The sequence below is a fragment of the Bombina bombina genome, chromosome 4 (assembly GCF_027579735.1).
Source record: "Bombina bombina isolate aBomBom1 chromosome 4, aBomBom1.pri, whole genome shotgun sequence".
Classification (NCBI taxonomy): Eukaryota; Metazoa; Chordata; class Amphibia; order Anura; family Bombinatoridae; genus Bombina; species Bombina bombina.
This window is the reverse complement of record NC_069502.1, coordinates 748,605,678-748,629,206: the sequence shown is the minus strand read 5'-3', so window position 1 is coordinate 748,629,206 and position 23,529 is coordinate 748,605,678. Positions and strand designations below refer to the sequence as shown.

Here is a 23,529-nt window from a genome sequence, read left to right as displayed (position 1 = left end):
CAAATGGGGGTTAGAATCACTGAGCACATCAGCAATATAAGGAACGCAGCAAAGGATGTAGAAAAAGGCAAACAAATCACTAGTGTTGCCAGGCATTTTCTACACCATCATAAAGGAAAAACCAATACTTTCAAATTCTGGGGACTAGAAAGTACACGCCCTGGCATACGGGGCAGCGATATGGAACAAATCTTGCTAAAAAAAGAAGCGAGATGGATTTTTAATCTTAATACTGTCATGCCTAATGGCATGAATGAGAATAACAATTTTTGGGCATTCCTCTAATATTTTAATGTAAGACTCAATTTTATTTCTTGTAATGATATAACCTAATTTGATGTTCTCTAGTTAGTTGCATTCTTATGTGCACCCAGAGACAATTCCTTAGACAATATTGTGATATGCACAGCGGAGTATGCTATAATTCAATAAGGTAATGGTCACAATATTTTGTAAATGATAGTCAAACTATAGAACCATAGAATCTATATTGGCTTGCCTTTTGCTTGTCTCCACACATGTAGTAAATCAGATGTTAAACTACACATAATAGATCGTAGCAAACAAGGAGTTATGTATTCTTCATTATTCCACATATCATACAATGATTTCATAATGAAGCATCACACCAGCAGAATTCTCTATTTATATAGGCACAGCATTGCATTCCAGTATGTGTGACAATATAATATTTATGGTGTGATGATATCCAGCAGGATTCTCTATTTACATAGGCACAGTGTTGCTTTCCAGTAAGTGTGACGATATATAACTGTTTTCCAGTATGTGTGACGATATAATATCTATGCAGTGGTGACTTATAAATCATTCCACATCTGGGTATTTGCTACTCTTTATATAATGAGGAATGATCTCTATAAATGAGACAGCTAAAGCTGAATACATCAATTTTACCTTATTGTATTTACCTAGTAATAAATGCTTTATGCAATGTACCGTTAAGGCTATCAATAATAATAAATCTAACAATGAGCCTTAATTGTTATCTATGATATAGAACCGTGTGGCATGCTGTGTATATATCGTTTGTACACCGTAAATGCTGACGCTTTGGTCTTTAAAACATAACTGGCCATTGGAATTATAATTTCAGGGTGCACATAGAATTGCACTACTCAGAGTGACCTTATCCACAGCTATCTTAACATCCATTCCTCTCACTGACCGGAGAGAACTAAAGGTCATCAGGGATTGGCTAAGAGGATTTCAGGAGTGACCAATCGCATAACGACTCTCAATCCATGACACGCGAATAGTAAATAGCATGTGATTGGCTTGCAGGTGGGCGTACACAATACGCACGCTGCGATTGGGCAAATGAAACTTCAGATAGGTATATTAGGCACTCACAATGAGACACTCGTCTTGTCAATTCGAAGTTGCACATTGAGAAAGGCCGCTACTCGGCCGAAACGCGTTTGTGCGGAGCACATTAGTATGCTTGGTTAAGCATAGTGTTTTTATATTTTCTATCTTTTGACACTTACGCTTTATTTAACAGCTGCAAGGGAAATGTCACTCAGTATATAAACCATCCCTGTCACCTGAAGCCAGCGTATCCTGTTACTGGCCAGGAATACAGGGGGGTGGTTGAATCTGTGTTTCATTGTCTGGGTATATTGCAGCATAATAATTAATAGTGTGAGTGTTTAGTGTGAGTGTGGAGCTATTTTGGTAATGGTAAGAGTGTTCATTCTTTTGACACTCTCTTTTATAGTGGTTTAATAAAAATAAGTTTTAACTTAATTATCTTCCCAATACATAGTTGAAAGGTTCAACTCATTTACCATTTAATATAGGAATGAGTGCTTATTAACCCCTTCTTGTCCAGTCTCCCCCTCCATTCCCTTTCAGAGTAACAACAAAGAAAGAACTCATTGCCCATATTTATAGTGTAAGATGTGAAATAAACTTTATTTCTGCATTATGTATTTAGGATGGAGAAAGAGAGAGAAAAAGAAAGAAGAGCAAGTGAGCGAGAGACAAAATGACTCACATTTTCAGCCAAACTCAATACGTAGATATAAATTTATATTTTTTGCTAGTCAAATCCCAGCACATTTAAAATAATTATAATTTAAAGGGACAGTGAACACCAATTTTCAGTTAACTATAAGTAATAAACACTACTTTAAAGACGAATATGCACAGATACTGATCTAAAAATCCAGTGTAAAATCTTAAATAGAATCTCCCAGTTTAGCACTGTTATTGAGGTTAGGCTGGGACACTCAGTAAAAGAGGCTGGGAAAGCAGACCCCCCCTCCCTTCCCTGTGTATGAAAAGACAGATTACACAAACAATTGCAGTAAGAATCTGTAGACCTGGGTCTACATCTGATACTTTGGGGTTTGGTTAGGAGCCTGAAACTCAGCACAATGTTATTAAAAAATAAGCAAAACTATACATTGTTACAAAAACACTCCCAGGTGGGCTATATTAATGGATCATCTACAAAACATTTATGCAAAGAAAAATCTAGTGTACAATATCCCTTTAAACAATAGATTTTATTATGAAAACAAGACAAGTCATAAACAATACCTTCTGGTACATCTTGTAAGTCTTGATACCAGCTAACAGGAAGCCCTGTTTTAGTAGTTCCTTTCTTGTACACACTGGAATTTTCATCATTATCCGTCTCAATGGGACTTCCAGTTAAATTTAGTGCCTGGATATCGCTGAGTTTTGGACTCACTTCTACCAGATGTACAGAGATGTCACATGTATTCAGTAAATGGCCAAACTGTCTGAAGACCTGAAACAATAATTAATATGTAAACTACTTTATGTTAAAGCGCCAACATATTGTAAAGCACTAAACAAGTATACTATCATGGGTTTATTATGCTTTAAAGTGATTGCAAACTCCATGTGTATTAAAGAGTACATTTACATCTATCAGCCAGAAGCTTCTTTCTTCACTAGTGCAGGAGCAGACTACTGAGAGCAATGGAAAGAGTAGCTTTGCATGGGCTATACCATCCGCATAGCCATTGTAAGACGAAACGTTTTGCAAAGGGGCTGCATAAATTTATGTAGGTTATTTAGACTCTTATTAAAGGTACAGTCTAGGCCAAAATAAACTTTCATGATTCAGATAGAGCATGTCATTTTAAACAATGTTCCCATTTACTTTTATCACCAATTTTGCTTTGTTCTCTTGGTATTCTTAGTTGAAAGCTTAATCTAGGAGGTTCATATGCTAATTTCTTAGACCTTGAAGGCCACCGCTTTCAGATTGCATTTGAATAGTTTTTCACCACTAGAGGGTGTTAGTTTACGTATTTCATATAGATAACACTGTGCTTGTGCACATGAAGTTATCTGGGAGCAGGCAGTGATTGGCTAAACTGCAAATCTGTCAATAGAACTGAAATAAAGGGGCAGTTTGCAGAGGCTTCGATACAAGATAATCACAGAGGTTAAAAGTATATTAATATAACTGTGTTGGTTATGCAAAACTGGGGAATGGGTAATAAAGGGATTATCTATCTTTTAAAACAATAACAATTTTGGTGTAGACTGTCCCTTTAAAAGCAGTTACAAGAAATAATAATCAAACACAGGTAATTATTCACAACCACTGCGCCCCCCAAAAAAGGGGTTTATAGGGATAAAAATAAAAAGTGTATATAAAAAAAAGTCATATAGGAAAAGCATTTAATCTCTACACAAAGTATCCATAAAAATGTGAAATCAGGACAAACATACTGTGTATCTGTTTGAAAGATAAAATAACATAGTCAGCGTATATCTGTATCGATATATATATAATATATAAATAAATAATAGAGGAGAATAATATAACTAGAGGTGCTTTTAGAATTTTCTATTGAAGAAAGAAATATATTTTCAGGAGGTAAGACATGTCTGCGTGCTTAATAAAACAAATAATGTAATGCCGAGTATTGAGTACTCATTATGTATATTTCTCAGTAAAAAGGCTATATGAAAATCTGAATGAATGATTCCCCTTTTTCAATAATTGCCAATAAAGACTGTAGCAGGATGTGCTCTTCGATATTAAAAATGAACATTTCAACCTATCTGATTAATCAATTTTAGGGGTAAAGTTTTTCACAGAGCTGGAAAGGGACAGCTATAAAGGCATTCTTATAGGTCAGCATATTTCACCTTTGCAAATATGTTTCCTTCTCTTACATTCTTGGTGTAGAAACATGGCCTTCCAGTGCAGCCAATAGCAGAACCCATAGCTATTGGGGGAGGTTACAACCTCTTTATAGGTTTATATTAACTGCACCCATAGAAAACACTGCTATGGAGGCCCTGAAAAACAGATTTAAAGGGACCGAAAACAACTTCTAATTACAAGACATTTCTGTTGTGTTGCTATGGAATAACATATCAGCCAAGTATTAAAGGGATAGTCAACACCAACATTTGTATTATTTAAAAAGATAGATAACGCTTTTACTACCCATTCCCCAGCTTTCCACAACCTACATTGTTATATTAATATACTTTATAACCTTTAAACCTCCAAATGTCTGTCTGTTTCTAAGCCCCTACAGGCAGCCTCTTATCACATTATTTTTTTTATTTGCTTTTCCCAACAGGAGACTGCTAGTTCATGTGTGCCATATAGACAAAATTGTGCTCCGGCCCGTGGGTTCTGGATGACATTGGCTAAAATGCAAGTCAATAGATAATAAATAAATATCCATGTGATCAGGGGGCTGTCAAAAGAGGCTTGGATACAAGGTAATCATAGACATTAAAAGTATATTAATATAACAGTGTTGGTTATGCAAAACTGGGGAATGGGTAATAAATGGATTATCTATATTTTTTAAAAATAAATTTTTTGGAGTTGACTGTCCCTTTAATGTTTTTTTTAAAACAAAATAACATAGTTTTCACTGCAAATGTTTGTCAGTAGCCAAACTCCACCCCCCGTTTGCCTTATTTGGAGGAGTCAATCTGGGCTTTAGTCTGCTGACTATAAGGATGGTCACAGTCATAAAGTTAGAAGTTGTTATCAGCTAAAGCCAATTAGGGAGATATATAGTTGAGTAAGCCTAGAAAAATCAGCAGGGTGCATTTCCACCTCTAAGAATAAAAATATCTTCAATTTTCATGAGAAAGGGGCAAAATAATTAATGAATTATTTTGCAACACATAACTAAACATTTTATATTAAAATCTCCAGGTGTTCACTGTCCTTTTAAAGGAACCAATCACATGCTTTTCTAAGGAAGTAAAAAAGCAAAATATCACGCTACCTGCTGTGCTCATAATAAACGTGGTACCTCATTTTCATGGAAGATGAAGGGGGAGAAATACTATTCTTCTTCACTTACCCGTAATATATCGTCAGTGAGTGTTCCTCTTCCAGGACCAAGTTCAACCAACTGAAAAGATGTTGGCTTTCCAGCAGACAGCCATTCACTAATGCACCATATTCCTAAAAGCTAAGGTAGGTGATTTGTTAATTTGAATAAAGTTTAACAATACAAAAAAATGCCATAAAACATGCAGGAATATAGTATAATTTTCATTTAGTATGGAACAGAGAATAAATGGATTTCCAACCAAGGTGGAATTTTTCTATGCTGAGAACTATTACAAACAAGCTATACAATACATGTAATAATATAAAATCTACTTATTTTCCAAAATGCATCTGTTTCTCAAGTTCATTAAAAGAGACATTAAACTCCTTGTAAAATTGTTAAGGTTTAATATACATCTGAATGTGGTTATAGTTCATTCAGAGAGGCTAGAGTGCAACCATCAAATTTAAATGGACTTTGTCGTGAATAACATAATTTATGTAAGAACTTACCTGATAAATTCATTTCTTTCATATTAGCAAGAGTCCATGAGCTAGTGACGTATGGGATATACATTCCTACCAGGAGGGGCAAAGTTTCCCAAACCTCAAAATGCCTATAAATACACCCCTCACCACACCCACAATTCAGTTTAACGAATAGCCAAGAAGTGGGGTGATAAAAAAGTGCGAAAGCATATAAAATAAGGAATTGGAATAATTGTGCTTTATACAAAATCATAACCACCACAAAAAAAGGGCGGGCCTCATGGACTCTTGCTAATATGAAAGAAATGAATTTATCAGGTAAGTTCTTACATAAATTATGTTTTCTTTCATGTAATTAGCAAGAGTCCATGAGCTAGTGACGTATGGGATAATGACTACCCAAGATGTGGATCTTTCCACACAAGAGTCACTAGAGAGGGAGGGATAAAATAAAGACAGCCAATTCCTGCTGAAAATAATCCACACCCAAAATAAAGTTTAACGAAAAACATAAGCAGAAGATTCAAACTGAAACCGCTGCCTGAAGTACTTTTCTACCAAAAACTGCTTCAGAAGAAGAAAATACATCAAAATGGTAGAATTTAGTAAAAGTATGCAAAGAGGACCAAGTTGCTGCTTTGCAGATCTGGTCAACCGAAGCTTCATTCCTAAACGCCCAGGAAGTAGAAACTGACCTAGTAGAATGAGCTGTAATTCTCTGAGGCGGAGTTTTACCCGACTCAACATAGGCAAGATGAATTAAAGATTTCAACCAAGATGCCAAAGAAATGGCAGAAGCTTTCTGGCCTTTTCTAGAACCGGAAAAGATAACAAATAGACTAGAAGTCTTACGAAAAGATTTCGTAGCTTCAACATAATATTTCAAAGCTCTAACAACATCCAAAGAATGCAACGATTTCTCCTTAGAATTCTTAGGATTAGGACATAATGAAGGAACCACAATTTCTCTACTAATGTTGTTGGAATTCACAACTTTAGGTAAAAATTCAAAAGAAGTTCGCAACACCGCCTTATCCTGATGAAAAATCAGAAAAGGAGACTCACAAGAAAGAGCAGATAATTCAGAAACTCTTCTGGCAGAAGAGATGGCCAAAAGGAACAAAACTTTCCAAGAAAGTAATTTAATGTCCAATGAATGCATAGGTTCAAACGGAGGAGCTTGAAGAGCTCCCAGAACCAAATTCAAACTCCAAGGAGGAGAAATTGACTTAATGACAGGTTTTATACGAACCAAAGCTTGTACAAAACAATGAATATCAGGAAGAATAGCAATCTTTCTGTGAAAAAGAACAGAAAGAGCAGAGATTTGTCCTTTCAAAGAACTTGCGGACAAACCCTTATCTAAACCATCCTGAAGGAACTGTAAAATTCTCGGTATTCTAAAAGAATGCCAGGAAAAATGATGAGAAAGACACCAAGAAATATAAGTCTTCCAGACTCTATAATATATCTCTCGAGATACAGATTTACGAGCCTGTAACATAGTATTAATCACAGAGTCAGAGAAACCTCTTTGACCAAGAATCAAGCGTTCAATCTCCATACCTTTAAATTTAAGGATTTCAGATCCTGATGGAAAAAAGGACCTTGTGACAGAAGGTCTGGTCTTAACGGAAGAGTCCACGGTTGGCAAGAGGCCATCCGGACAAGATCCGCATACCAAAACCTGTGAGGCCATGCCGGAGCTACCAGCAGAACAAACGAGCATTCCTTCAGAATCTTGGAGATTACTCTTGGAAGAAGAACTAGAGGAGGAAAGATATAGGCTGGATGATACTTCCAAGGAAGTGATAATGCATCCACTGCCTCCGCCTGAGGATCCCGGGATCTGGACAGATACCTGGGAAGTTTCTTGTTTAGATGAGACGCCATCAGATCTATTTCTGGAAGTTCCCACATTTGAACAATCTGAAGAAATACCTCTGGGTGAAGAGACCATTCGCCCGGATGCAACGTTTGGCGACTGAGATAATCCGCTTCCCAATTGTCTACACCTGGGATATGAACCGCAGAGATTAGACAGGAGCTGGATTCCGCCCAAACCAAAATTCGAGATACTTCTTTCATAGCCAGAGGACTGTGAGTCCCTCCTTGATGATTGATGTATGCCACAGTTGTGACATTGTCTGTCTGAAAACAAATGAACGATTCTCTCTTCAGAAGAGGCCAAAACTGAAGAGCTCTGAAAATTGCACGGAGTTCCAAAATATTGATCGGTAATCTCACCTCCTGAGATTCCCAAACTCCTTGTGCCGTCAGAGATCCCCACACAGCTCCCCAACCTGTGAGACTTGCATCTGTTGAAATTACAGTCCAGGTCGGAAGCACAAAAGAAGCCCCCTGAATTAAACGATGGTGATCTGTCCACCATGTTAGAGAGTGTCGAACAATCGGTTTTAAAGATATTAATTGAGATATCTTCGTGTAATCCTTGCACCATTGCTTCAGCATACAGAGCTGAAGAGGTCGCATGTGAAAACGAGCAAAGGGGATCGCGTCCGATGCAGCAGTCATAAGACCTAGAATTTCCATGCATAAGGCTACCGAAGGGAATGATTGTGACTGAAGGTTTCGACAAGCTGTAATCAACTTTAGACGTCTCTGGTCTGTTAAAGACAGAGTCATGGACACTGAATCCATCTGGAAACCCAGAAAGGTTACCCTTGTCTGAGGAATCAAAGAACTTTTTGGTAAATTGATCCTCCAACCATGATCTTGAAGAAACAACACAAGTCGATTCGTATGAGATTCTGCTAAATGTAAAGACTGAGCAAGTACCAAAATATCGTCCAAATAAGGAAATACCACAATACCCTGTTCTCTGAATACAGACAGCAGGGCACCGAGAACCTTTGTAAAAATTCTTGGAGCTGTAGCTAGGCCAAACGGCAGAGCCACAAACTGGTAATGCTTGTCCAGAAACGAGAATCTCAGGAACTGATAATGATCTGGATGAATCGGAATATGCAGATATGCATCCTGTAAATCTATTGTGGACATATAATTCCCTTGCTGAACAAAAGGTAAGATAGTCCTTACAGTTACCATCTTGAACGTTGGTATCCTTACATAACGATTCAATATTTTTAGATCCAGAACTGGTCTGAAAGAATTCTCCTTCTTTGGTACAATGAAGAGATTTGAATAAAACCCCATCCCCCTGTTCCGGAACTGGAACTGGCATAATTACTCCAGTCAACTCTAGATCTGAAACACATTTCAGAAATGCTTGAGCTTTTACTGGATTTACTGGGACACGGGAAAGAAAAAATCTCTTTGCAGGAGGTCTCAACTTGAAACCAATTCTGCACCCTTCTGAAACAATGCTCTGAATCCAAAGATTGTGAACAGAATTGATCCAAATTTCCTTGAAAAAACGTAACCTGCCCCCTACCAGCTGAGCTGGAATGAGGGCCGCACCTTCATGTGGACTTAGAAGCAGGCTTTGCCTTTCTAGCTGGCTTGGATTTATTCCAGACTGGAGATGGTCTCCAAACTGAAACTGCTCCTGAGGATGAAGGATCAGGCTTTTGTTCTTTGTTGAAACGAAAGGAACGAAAACGATTATTAGCCCTGTTTTTACCTTTAGATTTTTTATCCTGTGGTAAAAAAGTTCCTTTCCCACCAGTAACAGTTGAAATAATGGAATCCAACTGAGAACCAAATAATTTGTTACCCTGGAAAGAAATGGAAAGTAAAGTTGATTTAGAAGCCATATCAGCATTCCAAGTTTTAAGCCATAAAGCTCTTCTAGGTAAAATAGCTAGAGACATAAACCTGACATCAACTCTGATAATATCAAAAATGGCATCACAGATAAAATTATTAGCATGCTGAAGAAGAATAATATTATCATGAGAATCACGATGTGTTACTTGTTGCGCTAAAGTTTCCAACCAAAAAGTTGAAGCTGCAGCAACATCAGCCAAAGATATAGCAGGTCTAAGAAGATTACCTGAACACAGATAAGCTTTTCTTAGAAAGGACTCAATTTTCCTATCTAGAGGATCCTTAAACTAAGTACCATCTGACGTAGGAATAGTAGTATGTTTAGCAAGGGTAGAAATAGCCCCATCAACTTTAGGGATCTTGTCCCAAAATTCTAATCTGTCAGACGGCACAGGATATAATTGCTTAAAACGTTTAGAAGGAGTAAATGAATTACCCAAATTATCCCATTCTTTGGAAATTACTGCAGAAATAGCATTAGGAACAGGAAAAACTTCTGGAATAACCACAGGAGCTTTAAATACCTTATCTAAACGTTTAGAATTAGTATCAAGAGGACCAGAATCCTCTATTTCTAAAGCAATTAGTACTTCTTTAAGTAAAGAACGAATAAATTCCATTTTAAATAAATATGAAGATTTATCAGCATCAACCTCTGAGACAGAATCCTCTGAACCAGAGGAATCATCAGAATCAGAATGATGATGTTCATTTAAAAATTCATCTGTAGGGAGAGAAGTTTTAAAAGATTTTTTACGTTTACTAGAAGGAGAAATAACAGACATAGCCTTCTTTATGGATTCAGAAACAAAATCTCTTATATTATCAGGAACATTCTGCACCTTAGATGTTGAAGGAACTGCAACAGGCAATGGTACTTTACTAAAGGAAATATTATCTGCTTTAACAAGTTTGTCATGACAATCAATACAAACAACAGCTGGAGGAATAGCTACCAAAAGTTTACAGCAGATACACTTAGCTTTGGTAGATTCAGCACTTGACAGCGATTTTCCTGTAGTATCTTCTGACTCAGATGCAACGTGAGACATCTTGCAATATGTAAGAGAAAAAACAACATATATATAAAGCAAAATTGATCAAATTCCTTAAATGACAGTTTCAGGAATGGGAAAAAAATGCCAAAGAACAAGCTTCTAGCAACCAGAAGCAATAAAAAATGAGACTTAAATAATGTGGAGACAAAAGTGACGCCCATATTTTTTCGCGCCAAATAAGACGCCCACATTATTTGGCGCCTAAATGCTTTTTGGCGCCAAAAATGACGCCACATCCAGAACGCCGACATTTTTGGCGCAAAATAACGTCAAAAAATGACGCAACTTCCGGCGACACGTATGACGCCAGAAACGGAAATAGAATTTTTGCGCCAAAAAAGTCCGCGCCAAGAATGACGCAATAAAATGAAGCATTTTCAGCCCCCGCGAGCCTAACAGCCCACAGGGAAAAAGTCAAATTTTAAGGTAAGAAAAATGTTAAATTAAAATGCATTATCCCAAATATGAAACTGACTGTCTGAAAATAAGGAAAGTTGAACATTCTGAGTCAAGGCAAATAAATGTTTGAATACATATATTTAGAACTTTATAAACAAAGTGCCCAACCATAGCTAGGAGTGTCACAGAAAATAAGACTTACTTACCCCAGGACACTCATCTACATATAGCAGATAGCCAAACCAGTACTGAAACGAGAATCAGCAGAGGTAATGGTATATATAAGAGTATATCGTCGATCTGAAAAGGGAGGTAAGAGATGAATCTCTACGACCGATAACAGAGAACCTATGAAATAGACCCCTTAGAAGGAGATCACTGCATTCAAATAGGCAATACTCTCCTCACATCCCTCTGACATTCACTGCACGCTGAGAGGAAAACCGGGCTCCAACTTGCTGCGGAGCGCATATCAACGTAGAATCTAGCACAAACTTACTTCACCACCTCCATCGGAGGCAAAGTTTGTAAAACTGAATTGTGGGTGTGGTGAGGGGTGTATTTATAGGCATTTTGAGGTTTGGGAAACTTTGCCCCTCCTGGTAGGAATGTATATCCCATACGTCACTAGCTCATGGACTCTTGCTAATTACATGAAAGAAATCTCATTTAGATGCTAATGGATTAATTCTCTTTAGCTTGTGTGTTAAAAACATTTGTTTGTTTTTTTTGAGAAGAAATTTGTTGGTGTAGTTTCCCTTTGATAAGCCAGAACCCTCATAAATAGTTTGTAAGATCCACAAGAGAGAACTTTATGGTCTAATTGGTCAGTGTATTGGCCCAACCTTTTAGCACAGAATGATGAAACACAATGCCTCTATCTAGGAACTACACTGAGGTCATTGACAGGACAACCAGCCTTGGAAATAAATATACTTTTATATGTTATAATGCTTTAGAAACATAAAGAATGCAAAATATATGGTGTTTGGTATCAAAATACTCCCCACAACATCACTTAGGGCTTGCCTATATGTGTATATGAAATAGATATACATATCAGAAGTTATAAGATGTTATATAATTTCAGCCAAAGACTCTGAACTTTATGACCTGTCATAAAAAGAGAGGAGTGGAAATTTCAGGCCCCTCTGTAAGAAGGTTGGGTCAAGCAATTTGATATCAGAGTAACAGGTATACAATTTTGTGTCCAACAATACAAGTTGTTAATTCTACATGGGAGGCTATTATAGCGTGTTTGACCATCTTTTCTTGCCAATCTCCCTGGCACAGACATATAAGCTAGGAAAGTATTAGGTCTGTTATTTCTCCTTTTTTATTTTTAAAACTGTTTGCTTGGGGGGTGGAGCCAGCGCCTGAGCTGAAAGGTCGCACATCTCCAAAAAGCAAGTTTAAGGCCGTTCAGGCTCTTATTTATAACAAATATTTAGAGGATAGCAGCTCAGGCAATCTACCAAGCTAACACCTCAGAGAACTAAAATTTACAGTGGCAACTGCCCTGCTCAGACTACTACGGCTGATCGGCGCCCTTGAGAGCGGACAATTCCCAGCCCACGTGGAGCCTAACAAGAAGGCTTAATTTGACTACTCGATTCTCACTATTTTAGCTGTGCAGCTTAAAATTGGAAACTATTGAGACAGCCGAGCTGTGTACTCTGTTAGTGATCTGTCCGGTGCAGAAGCCATTAGGAATCGGCCATCTTTTTGCCCTCGTGGCACATCATAGCCCAAATAACCTAAGCTCCTTGCCTTTACACTCATGGACATGGAAGAACTCTGTAATATCATGGATACAGTGTTCACAGATATGAAGAGAGAGCTCTTCCATATGATGGTAAGGTGTGCCTCTTTTCAACGCCCACTAATGAGCAGCATGTGAAGCTGGAGGAGCCCACTTCTAGGAATGAAGAATGTGAGACACAGAGCCAGCAGGAACTGCAGTCATATGTCTTACCATTGCCGGATGGTGCTTCTGAGACGGATCAAATGATCAGAGCTGAGCGTAGGCCACGAGGAGCCGCCATAGCCTCACAGTCACCTGCTGAAGTGGTGTACTCCGGGGATACAAGTTTGCCTGCACTGATCGCAACTTGGAAGCTGGGAAATACTAGGATGCTACCCGGAGATGAACATTTTCGGTGCAACAGACGGCAAGGGCTCAGAAAGCAATTCTATTACAGGGAGTAGTTTGGTCCTGAGAAGAGTGCTAGACACGCTTTATATTACAGATGCAGTTCTGGAGATCAGCCGGATATCTTGTTTAGCTCTGAAACGAATACACTATATTTATCTATACGAGCGAATATGCCCTGATACCGGTAGACCCACATACTTAGCAGAGATGAATATCTATGTAAAAGACGGATTGGACTCTATTGGGGATCAATATTTTCAGCATGAAAGATCCTTTACACGCTCTGCATTGAAGTTGAAATATTATGAGAAGGGATAAGTACTGGAACTTTGCTTCATAGTAGACATTGATGTTGAGCATTATTTGGCACGTTGACTTGTATATTTCTCCTTCTATATTACCCTATTTTTAATAGAACTTGAAGCACAATTTACAATCATTATGTATGTTGTAATACAGATATTTACATAGCTCTGAATATGTAGGTTTCTTTTGAGCCCTATAATATATCCAAACTTGCTAGCCCAACCTAATAACCTACACCCTAATACAGCTAGGTTTTTTCTTTATAATTATCTCTATGCGACGTTCATATGGTCTACTTAGTATTACATGTTTTGCAATGTTTTATACAACTATGTTTATATTTTCTCTAACACTTTTACTTATCTAGTTATTTAGAATGTTTTACTGACCAAAGCTAATACCTAGTTTGAGTTCTAGTCCTAATAATATCTTTTGGCTCACCTATATTGTTCAATTTAGTAATAATACCAAACTAATACTTTATACCATCAAAATAAAAGTGTATAATGGAATAGCTTTTGCAAAGTGTCATAGTAGCACATAGGTCATATAAGATTATCCAGAGATATATACTGTGTATACCATATACATGTAAACCTCTATAAACCAGATACGTCTTGCGACATAGTACCTATATAAGCTGAATAGGCTATTAAAATACTAAGTTGATATTAAAGGGACAGTCTACACCCGTATTAACCGTCGCTTATATGTTAGATTTAGTGATTATAGTTTTAACTCACCCCCATTCAGTTAGAATACTGCTTCAAAAATGGAGTTATTCATATTCCTAACTCACTTTATATTCGTTGTAAATGGCGGCCATGCTCCGCCTACTATCTACATCATCAAGCCTCTAGATTTAAACGATCCAATCAAAAATAGATCACGGATGTAAAATCATGATCGAGCTTTCGTCGTTTCACGCATGCGCACCTAATGCGGAACTTAAAAAACGGAACCAAAGTGTAGCGTAGGAACTAAAAATCAATGTGCGGAGTTTCAGACGTGCAGCACAGACGGACTTCATTCACGTCACTTGTGAATATAGGAGCATGCGTGTTTACACGCATGTGACGTAGGTGGCTGACCGTGCACGAGTATGAGTTAGAAAGAGAAGGGGAGTAAAAGGTAGAAGGAGAAGTGAATGGGCGGAGTTTGTCGGCCATTTATAATGACTGAAAATAAAGTTTGAATTTCGGAGATCTCAGTTTGCGAGTCAAAATCTGAAGGGCAGACCGGGTGAGTAAGAACTATCATCACTTAATCGAATGTATAAGCGACGGTTAATACGGGTGTAGACTGTCCCTTTAAATGCCGTAGTTGAATCAGATTTTTGAGCCTCGTATTAGTAGAGGATTAGTAAGCTCATTTTGTTTTACTTTTTACAAACACCATCTATATGTTATGAGTGCCTTTTAAAGTGACAGTCTAGTCGAAATTAAACTTTCAGGATTCAGATAGGGTATGCAATTTTAAACAACTTTCAAATTTACTTTTATCATTAAATTTGCTTTGCTCCCTTGATGGTATTTTTGAAAAGCTAAACCTAAGTAGCCTCAAACTGATTTTTAAACCGTTGAAAACCTCCTCCTAGCTCAGAGCATTATGAAAGTTTTTCACAGTTATACAGTGCTAGTTCATGTGTGTCATATAGATAACATTGTGCTCACTCCCATGGAGTTATTTAGGAGTCTGCACTGGTTGGCTAAACTGCATGTCTGACAAAAGCACTGAGATAAGGGGCAGTCTGCAGAGGCTTAGATACAAGGTAATCACAGAGGTAAAACATATATTAATATAAACGTGTTGGTTATGCAAAACTGGGGAATGGGTAATAAAGGGATTATCTCTTTTTAAACAATAACAATTCTGGTGTAGACTGTCCCTTTAATGTGTATCTACTATAGACGAAATAGGGATGAGTGCTTTATGTCTCTTGAATTATTGAAAATCCAGCAACGAACCATTTAAACCTACTGTTAGTTGGTTGAGTACTTATATTTGTACACAGGCTCGTCACATACATGGAAATAGTCAGGGCTGTCTACACACGCTATATAACAACCTCTCATTGGGATCCATATTTCCTAACAATATTCCCTTCTCCCCACATATGTCCACATATCATATTTATATTTCTCTGATGATTAGGTTTCTTTGTGACATAAGGTTATATATATATATAAAAAAATACACTGAGGTTCCCTAATTGGGATCCATAAGTGGTCTCCTACTGTACATAATTACCCTCTAATGGATTGATTTGCTTATATTATCAGGGGGTCCAAATGTGGCCTTAAATACCACATAGAGGGTATATAGTTTAGATGGCAGAAGTCAGGCAATATAATAATACTGGCACTTGGCATATGAATCTGTAATGTTTATTTACTTTGTTTTGTTCCTCTACACTGGTTGTATACTGAGACAAATTATTCGAACATATGTAATTTGTATGCCTGGAACTGAACCTCAATAAAAACATTTTTTTTAAAAACTGTTTGCTTGTGTATAATTCTATTTGTTAATATCTTTTTATTAATAATGCTCTGTGCATCATTTTTTGCATAATAAATAATGTATTTATTACGTTTTTGTCTTTTGTCTAATATATGAACCACATTACTGAAAGAAACTGGTGGTATGAAGTTTTTAGATTATTTTTGCTAAATTGCAGGTGGCAGCTTAGAGATAGTTTAGTGTGGGTGACATTAAAGTGGGGTTTGGGCATTTTATCTAAGTCTAGGACAGACTAGGGAGTGTTGTTAACCCTTGCACCTACTGAACTAAGTCACAGGCTTGCCTGGAGTGGCTAGACTGTGACAGATTGGTTAAAGTGGAGAGGGTCTGTTAACCCTTTCTGTGCCAAACAGGTGACTGGTGCAGGGTTGGTTAACCCTGGTTGTCACAGACTTGTTGTTTTTTTTGTTTCTGAAATTATTAACTGTTTTGCAGAAGACTTGCTTACAATATAAATATTTTACAACTTTCATTTTGTTAACCAATATGCTTTGTTTTGCAGGGCCAGAATAAACCCCTTGAAAAAAATATCTTGGATGTTGTTTATCTTCCCTTGCTGAGGCCATTTAGATATAAACAGGATCCTGCACATATCAACCAATCACTTTGCAGGATGTATGAATGTCAGGGTTCTGTAGTCCACGGAATGTACTCTAGCCTCTTTGAGGGGAGTGGAAACATTACATATTTCAGAAATAGATTACAGAAAAAGTAGGCAAAATAAATAATGAAATGGCATATCAAATAATTTTTTTTTAATAATGAATAAAGATTTTATGGGGAATAAAACGTTAAGTTTAATACCCCTTTAAGTATGGTGAAAATTACTTGAGCCTGCAACATTTTACAAAGTGACTGGTCAGCTCAGAGAACAAGCTCATTTACATTTGTCCCTAACTGGCCACAACAAAGGAGGCTAGTAACATAAATCACACTGGGCTTTTCAAGTGGTGTATCCCTGAGCTACTCATGATTTGCAAAACCTTGTAAATTGTGCAAGCAAAATTACGCTTAAATTATTTTAAAACATATCTTCTGCCATACAGTGATTAGTATTAGATATATGCTATAACTTTACTTTCACTGTAAATTTGTATAATCATAAAAGAATTTCAAACTCAAAATGGAATCCTCCAATAAATTGCATTTTTTTTTTTTTTAAATTATGCAATATAGGTATAGTCATTATTTATTTTTCCCTGCTTTTCTCTAAATTACTTCACAAAATTAAAGGGACATAATACTCATATGCTAAATCACTTGAAACTGATGCAGTATAACTGTAAAAAGCTGACAGGAAAATATCACCTGAGCATCTCTATGTAAAAAAGGAAGATATTTTACCTCACAACTTCCTCAGCTCAGCAGAGTAAGTTCTGTGTAAAAAGTTATACTTCAGATGCTGCCCAGCTGCAGGTAAAAAAAAAAAAAATGAAGAAATGAACAGCAGCCAATCAGCACCAGCAGTGCTGAGGTCATGAACTCTTTTACTGTGATCTCATGAGATTTCACTTAACCCTCATGAGATTTGATTGTAAACTTTCTTACACTGAATAGGGAAAGAAGGTGAGTGTGCACGAATGTTCATTCCTTCCGCTGTCCCGGGACAAACATACTGATTTGCTGCTTAGAAGTCATTTACAATGGGATGTGGCTACTGAGGAATTTTTTAAGTAAAATATCTTTCTTTTTTACATAGAGATGTTTTAGGTGATATTTTCTAGTCAGCTTTTAACAGCTATGCTGCATCACTTTCAAGTGTTTCAACATTTGGGTATTATGGCCCTTTAAGCTTGGTATTCTCTGCCAGGGAGACATGCATGCATACTTTGCACTTGTTGAGCATAATTGATTAATACATTATAAAAATAAGGATCTCTATATTTTTATTGAATCAAAATGTCATCCATTAATAAAAATAAAAAATGTACAGTGCTGCTGCTGTTAGCTGCTTTATCCAGCACAGGATCGTGTTACATTTACCTAAATGGCAGAATCGAGTACGTTTAAAAAACAAACAAAAGAATTTGCATCAGCCAGGAGGGGTTTTCCTTTATAAATAGAGGATATTTTGATCCAATTAAAAAAAGGAAAAGCCTTATTTTTATAAGATAAGAGGCTCATTGTATTAGTTATCTGTGCACAAACTGCACAATTATAATTAAGAGAAGGTTCACATTTACTGTTCCTTTAAGTATACGGTTTAACTAACACTGCTACATACTAGATGCTGAGTGCTTACATCACTGCAGAAGTTTATGCACATCTGCTTCTAATTGGCAGCAAAATGAAAATGGATTTCAAGGAGTGTATTCCTAGAATACTCTTGATTTGGAAAAAGCAGCAAAATTTACCTCGCCAAAGATCTGACTTAATTCAGGAGAAGTAACAAAATCTCCTTGTGCGCCTAACATGTCTTGATGCATGTAATACCCCTGAAATTCAGAAAAGAGGACATATTATAGGTCAAGACAGTTTTTTAAAGTATAATTAAATAGCATGAAACAAAAGCGGCAAGTTACAACAGTTAGTCACACAAAATAATAAATATGTATCAAGGCATTATTTCTTCTAAGCAAAAACACATACTTTGCAGTATTTCAGCACTGCATAGGTACAAGGCGTTATCTATCTTTTTAAACAATAACAATTTTGGTGTTGACTGTCCCTTTAAAGGGACACTAAACCCAACATTTTTCTTTCACGATTCAGATAGAGCATGCCATTTTAAGCAACTTTCTAATTTACTCCTATTATCAATTTTTCTTAGTTCTCTTGCTATCTTTATTTAAAAAGCAGTAATGTGATGCATAGGAGCCAGCCCATTTTTAGTTGAGAACCTGGGTTATGCTTGCTTATTGGTGGATAAATGTAAGCCTCCAATAAGCAAGCACTTTCCATGGTGCTGAACCTAAAATGGGCTGGCTGCTAAGATTTACATTCCTGCTTTTAAAATAAAAATAGCAAGAGAACTAAGAAAAATTGATAATAGGAGTAAATTAGAAAGTTGCTTAAAATGTCATGCTCTATCTGAATCATGAAAGAAAAATGTTGGGTTTAGTTGATTAAAGATGATTAAAGGATATTACTAAATAGTGGCTATTAACCCCTACACCACCATCTACATAAATAAGATGATGTAAAGTAAAGTTGTAAATAACACATACCTTAACTGGATTTGTTAAAACCTCTCTCATATACTCTGCAACAGTAATAGGTCCTGTTGACTTTATTTTGAAGGTCAGATGTTTTAGTAATGATGTCACAGAGTTGCATTCTTGACTTTTTTCTGTTTCACTGCTTCGATATCTCCCAAAAGAAAAAAGTCCAGCAACTAGAAAAAAAAACATAAACATGTTACGACAGTCACTGTTTAGCAATCTGATTTTTAATTATCAATTTAAACTTAAGATTTCTTTTTTATTTTTGCTTTAGAAGGGATATAATAGTCAAAATTTAAATATGCATGACTGTGTTTCCATCTGAAACAGAACAATGTTTACAGTATGCTAGAATTATGAAAACTGTTATTAGTGTTTTTAGGAACATACGCATATATGCTTTGTATGTCCAGTGCACCCACATTCAACAACTCTACCTGTATATAGCTGGTGATGGTTTGCATGACACCAAAATAGTCATCAACAAACACGCACAGATTTTGTATATGGGTTTATTGGGCACAGTCATCATTTATGGCCCTAAAACAGTAATAGCTATGATTTTTTTGCCAATCTAAGTACAATGCAAAAAATGTCTTCCCTTCCTATCTAAAATGCACTCATGCATATATTCACAAGATTATATAATTATATACAGTGAGGGAAAAAATTATTTGATCCCCTGCTGATTTTGTATGTTTGCCCACTGACAAAGAAATAATCAGTCTATAATTTTAATGGTAGGTTTATTTGGACAGCGAGAGACAGAATAACAACAACAAAATCCAGAAAAACACATTTCAAAAAAGTTATAAATTGAATTGCATTTTAAAGTGAAGGTCAATTTTTCTTATATACTATACTTATTTTAATAAAGAATGTTTAATTTATTTTAATCGCTTATTTCATATGTCCCAAAAAATATTCCTATACATATAAATAGTTTATTTATTATACCTCCGTTTTTGCCTTATCCTCCGCCCCCTCCACACTTCCTTATTCGATTGTGTTGACGTTGCTTTGTAGTTTCGAAGAGGACTACGCTCGTCCACCCGCGATCGTTTTGCACTGCGCATGCGTATCCTCCGATCCACGGCGCATGCGTTCCATAGGTGCCATAAATAACGTTCCAAATTCTGGGCACGGCTGACAGCTGCAGTGGCATGGGAGCAGGTATACTGTCAGCAACAATGAGCACCGACACTGTGCTGACGAATCAATGTAAATAGTGTTAGAACAGAAAACGCATGCGCGTTACATGAACGAGCATGCCGATGATGATGCGCTGTTTCTATAAACGCATGCGCATAGGGTAACGATGACGAAAGGGAAAAGGGGCTGGACGCCATGGGGTTAAAATACCAATAGGACATCAAATATGTCAATCACAGAATGTTGTATGGCGGGCGGATTGTGAAGCATCAACGGAGCGGGTACAACAAGTGAAAAATAAAGGTTATTATTGTTTTTTAATATATTTTGGTGAATGAACATCATATTGATTTTTTAGTATACATTGAAATATGCGATCCTGGACGGCAGAATTGACCTTCACTTTAAATGAGTGAAATAAGTATTTGATCCCCTATCAATCAGCAAGATTTATGGCTCCCATGTGTATTTTATACAGGTAACGAGCTCTTAAAGGGAGTGCTCCTAATCTCAGCTTGTTACCTGTATAAAAGACACCTGTCCACAGAAGAATTGATCAATCAACCAGATTCCAAACTCTCCACCATGACCAAGACCAAAGGGCTGTCCAAGGATGTCAAGGACAAGATTGTAGACTAACACAAGGCTGGAATGGGCTACAAGACCATCGCCAAGCAGCTTGGTGAGAAGGTGACAACAGTTGGTGCGATTATTTGCAAATGGAAGAAAGAAAAAATAAAATCTCCCTCAGTCTGGGGCTCCATGCAAGATCTCACCTTGTGGAGTTTCAATGATCATGAGAACAGTGAGGAATCAGCCCAGAACTACAAGGGAGGATCTTGTCAATGATCTCAAGGCAGCTGGGACCATAGTCACAAAGAAAACAATTGGTAACACACTACGCCCTGAAGGGCTGAAATCCTGCAGCGCCTGCAAGGTCCCCCTGCTCAAGAAAGCACATGAACAGGCCCGTCTGAAGTTTGCCAATGAACATCTTAATGATTTAGTGGAGAACTTGGTAAAAGGGATGTGGTCAGATGAGACCAAAATCGAGCTCTTTGGCATCAACTCAATTTGCCATGTTTGGAGGAGGAGGAATGCTGCCTATGACCTCAAGAACACCATCCCCACCGTCATACATGAAGGTGGAAACATTATGCTTTGGGGGTGTTTTTCTGCTAAGGGGGCGGACAGAAGCACATTAAGGTCCTGGAGTGGCCTAGCTAGTCTCCAGACCTTAATCCCACAGAAAATCTGTGGAGGGAGCTGAAAGTGAAAGTAAAGTTGAGTATATCGCTACATATGCTTATATAAATCTATTAAAAATAACATCACTTTCATTCATCATTTTTTATTATTTTTATATATCATAATTTTTTTACCCTCAAAGCCACAATACTTGTTAGCCGTTCCTCCGCCTGCATTATAAAAAATGTTGCCTTCCGTCGTGACGAAACAGCGATATCCAAATCTCATTGGTCCCCCAAGGCCTTCTAACCTGTTCTATTTACGCCCCCATTTTCAAATGTGCATGCGGCTATCCTCGAAGTTCATCCATAATCCGATGCGCGTTCATGATAGCCGCATGTGCATTTAGAACTTCAAAGGAAATCCCTTATAGTGATGTCACTTAACTGAAAGAAAGAATTAAGTAATACACTTTATCAGAACTTACTAAATTTTTCTTGCTCTTACAGTCATCAGGGAATTCTCTGCTTACAAACAAATGATACAATCGCCGCACCCATACTAAACAATGAATCCAGTAATTCAATGTTTAGTATTGGAGCGGAGCTAGTATCATTGCGCATGCGCAAAATATTGGGCTCACAAGAGCAAGCACGGATAAAGATGTATAGAGTGGGTGGGACCGCTCTTTCGTGTAACATTTCTAAACCCTGAAGCTAACAGGGGGCGGAGGAAGCTAGCAAAAGGTACGCAATATTAAATATAAATTTCTTAAATATAGGAAAAAATTTTAAACATAAAAAGTTAGCGGCTATACATTATGGGAGTTGTATTATCAATAGTGTTGTTGGCGGATCTAAAAATTTACTTTCACTTGAAGGTTCGAGTTGCCAAACGTCAGCCTTGAAACCTTAATGACTTGGAGAGGATCTGCAAAGAAGAGTGGGACAAAATCCCTCCTGAGATGTGTGCAAACCTGGTGGCCAACTACAAGAAACGTCTGACCTCTGTGATTGCCAACAAGGGTTTTGCAACCAAGTACTAAGTCATATTTTGCAAAGGGGTCAAATACTTATTTCACTCATTAAAATGTAAATCAATTTATAACTTTTTTGAAATGCGTTTTTTTGGATTTATTTTGTTGTTATTCTGTCTCTCACTGTTCAAATAAACCTACCATTAAAATTGTAGACTGATCACTTCTTTGTCAGTGGGCAAACATACAAAATCAGCAGGGGATCACATATTTTTTCCCTCACTGTAGGTAAATGTTAAATATAGTTAGATTCAATATTGCTGATGCATGGTATTAGCTTTTATAAAGATACACATAAGGCATTTTATGCAATGCATAATCTCTCTCTCTCTCTCTATATATATATATATATATATATATATATATATATATATATATATATATATATATATATATATATATATATATATATATATATATATATATACTGTATATATATATATATATATATATATATACTGTATATATACACTGTATGTATTCATCTGACAAATAGCTTGTGGTTAACCCCTTAACGACCGAGGACGTGCAGGGTACGTCCTCAAAAAAAAGGCAGTTAATGCCTGAGGACGTACCCTGCACGTCCTCGGTGTGGAAAGCAGCTGGAAGCTATCCTGCTAATTTCCAGCTGCTTTCCGGTTATTGCAGTGATGCCTCGATATGGAGGCATCCTGCAATAACCTTAAATGGCCATCCGATGCAGAGAGAGCCACTCTGTGGCCCTCTCTGCACCGGACATCGATGGCCGGTATCGTTGGTGGGTGGGAGCGGACTTGGGAGGCGGGTGGGCGGCCATCGATGCGCCGTGTAATGTGCAGGGGCGGGATCGGGACCGACGGGGGCGCGCATGGGAGCGCGCGCGTGCACGGGGGGCGGCGGGCGGGCGCGTGCACGGGGCGTGAGCGGGAGGGAACCGCTACACTACAGAAAAAAAATCTGAAAATTGCTATAATAAATGAGAAAAGAAAAATGTTATGTAAAGTTTCTAAGTGATC

The 23,529-nt window shown here is 37.3% G+C and overlaps 1 protein-coding gene across 1 annotated transcript in view; it reads right to left on the bottom strand.

Annotated features, from left to right (window-relative positions):
* The window catches only part of NDUFAF7 (NADH:ubiquinone oxidoreductase complex assembly factor 7), an 89,996-nt gene that overhangs the window by 64,007 nt on the left and 2,460 nt on the right, over positions 1–23,529 (bottom strand). Inside the window, exons 2-5 of the mRNA XM_053711019.1 lie at positions 19,165–19,331; positions 18,352–18,432; positions 5,346–5,456; positions 2,566–2,779 (exon numbers count right to left, since the gene is read on the bottom strand). Coding sequence (XP_053566994.1) covers positions 2,566–2,779; positions 5,346–5,456; positions 18,352–18,432; positions 19,165–19,331 — 573 coding nt within the window. The remainder of the gene's footprint in view (positions 1–2,565; positions 2,780–5,345; positions 5,457–18,351; positions 18,433–19,164; positions 19,332–23,529) is intronic.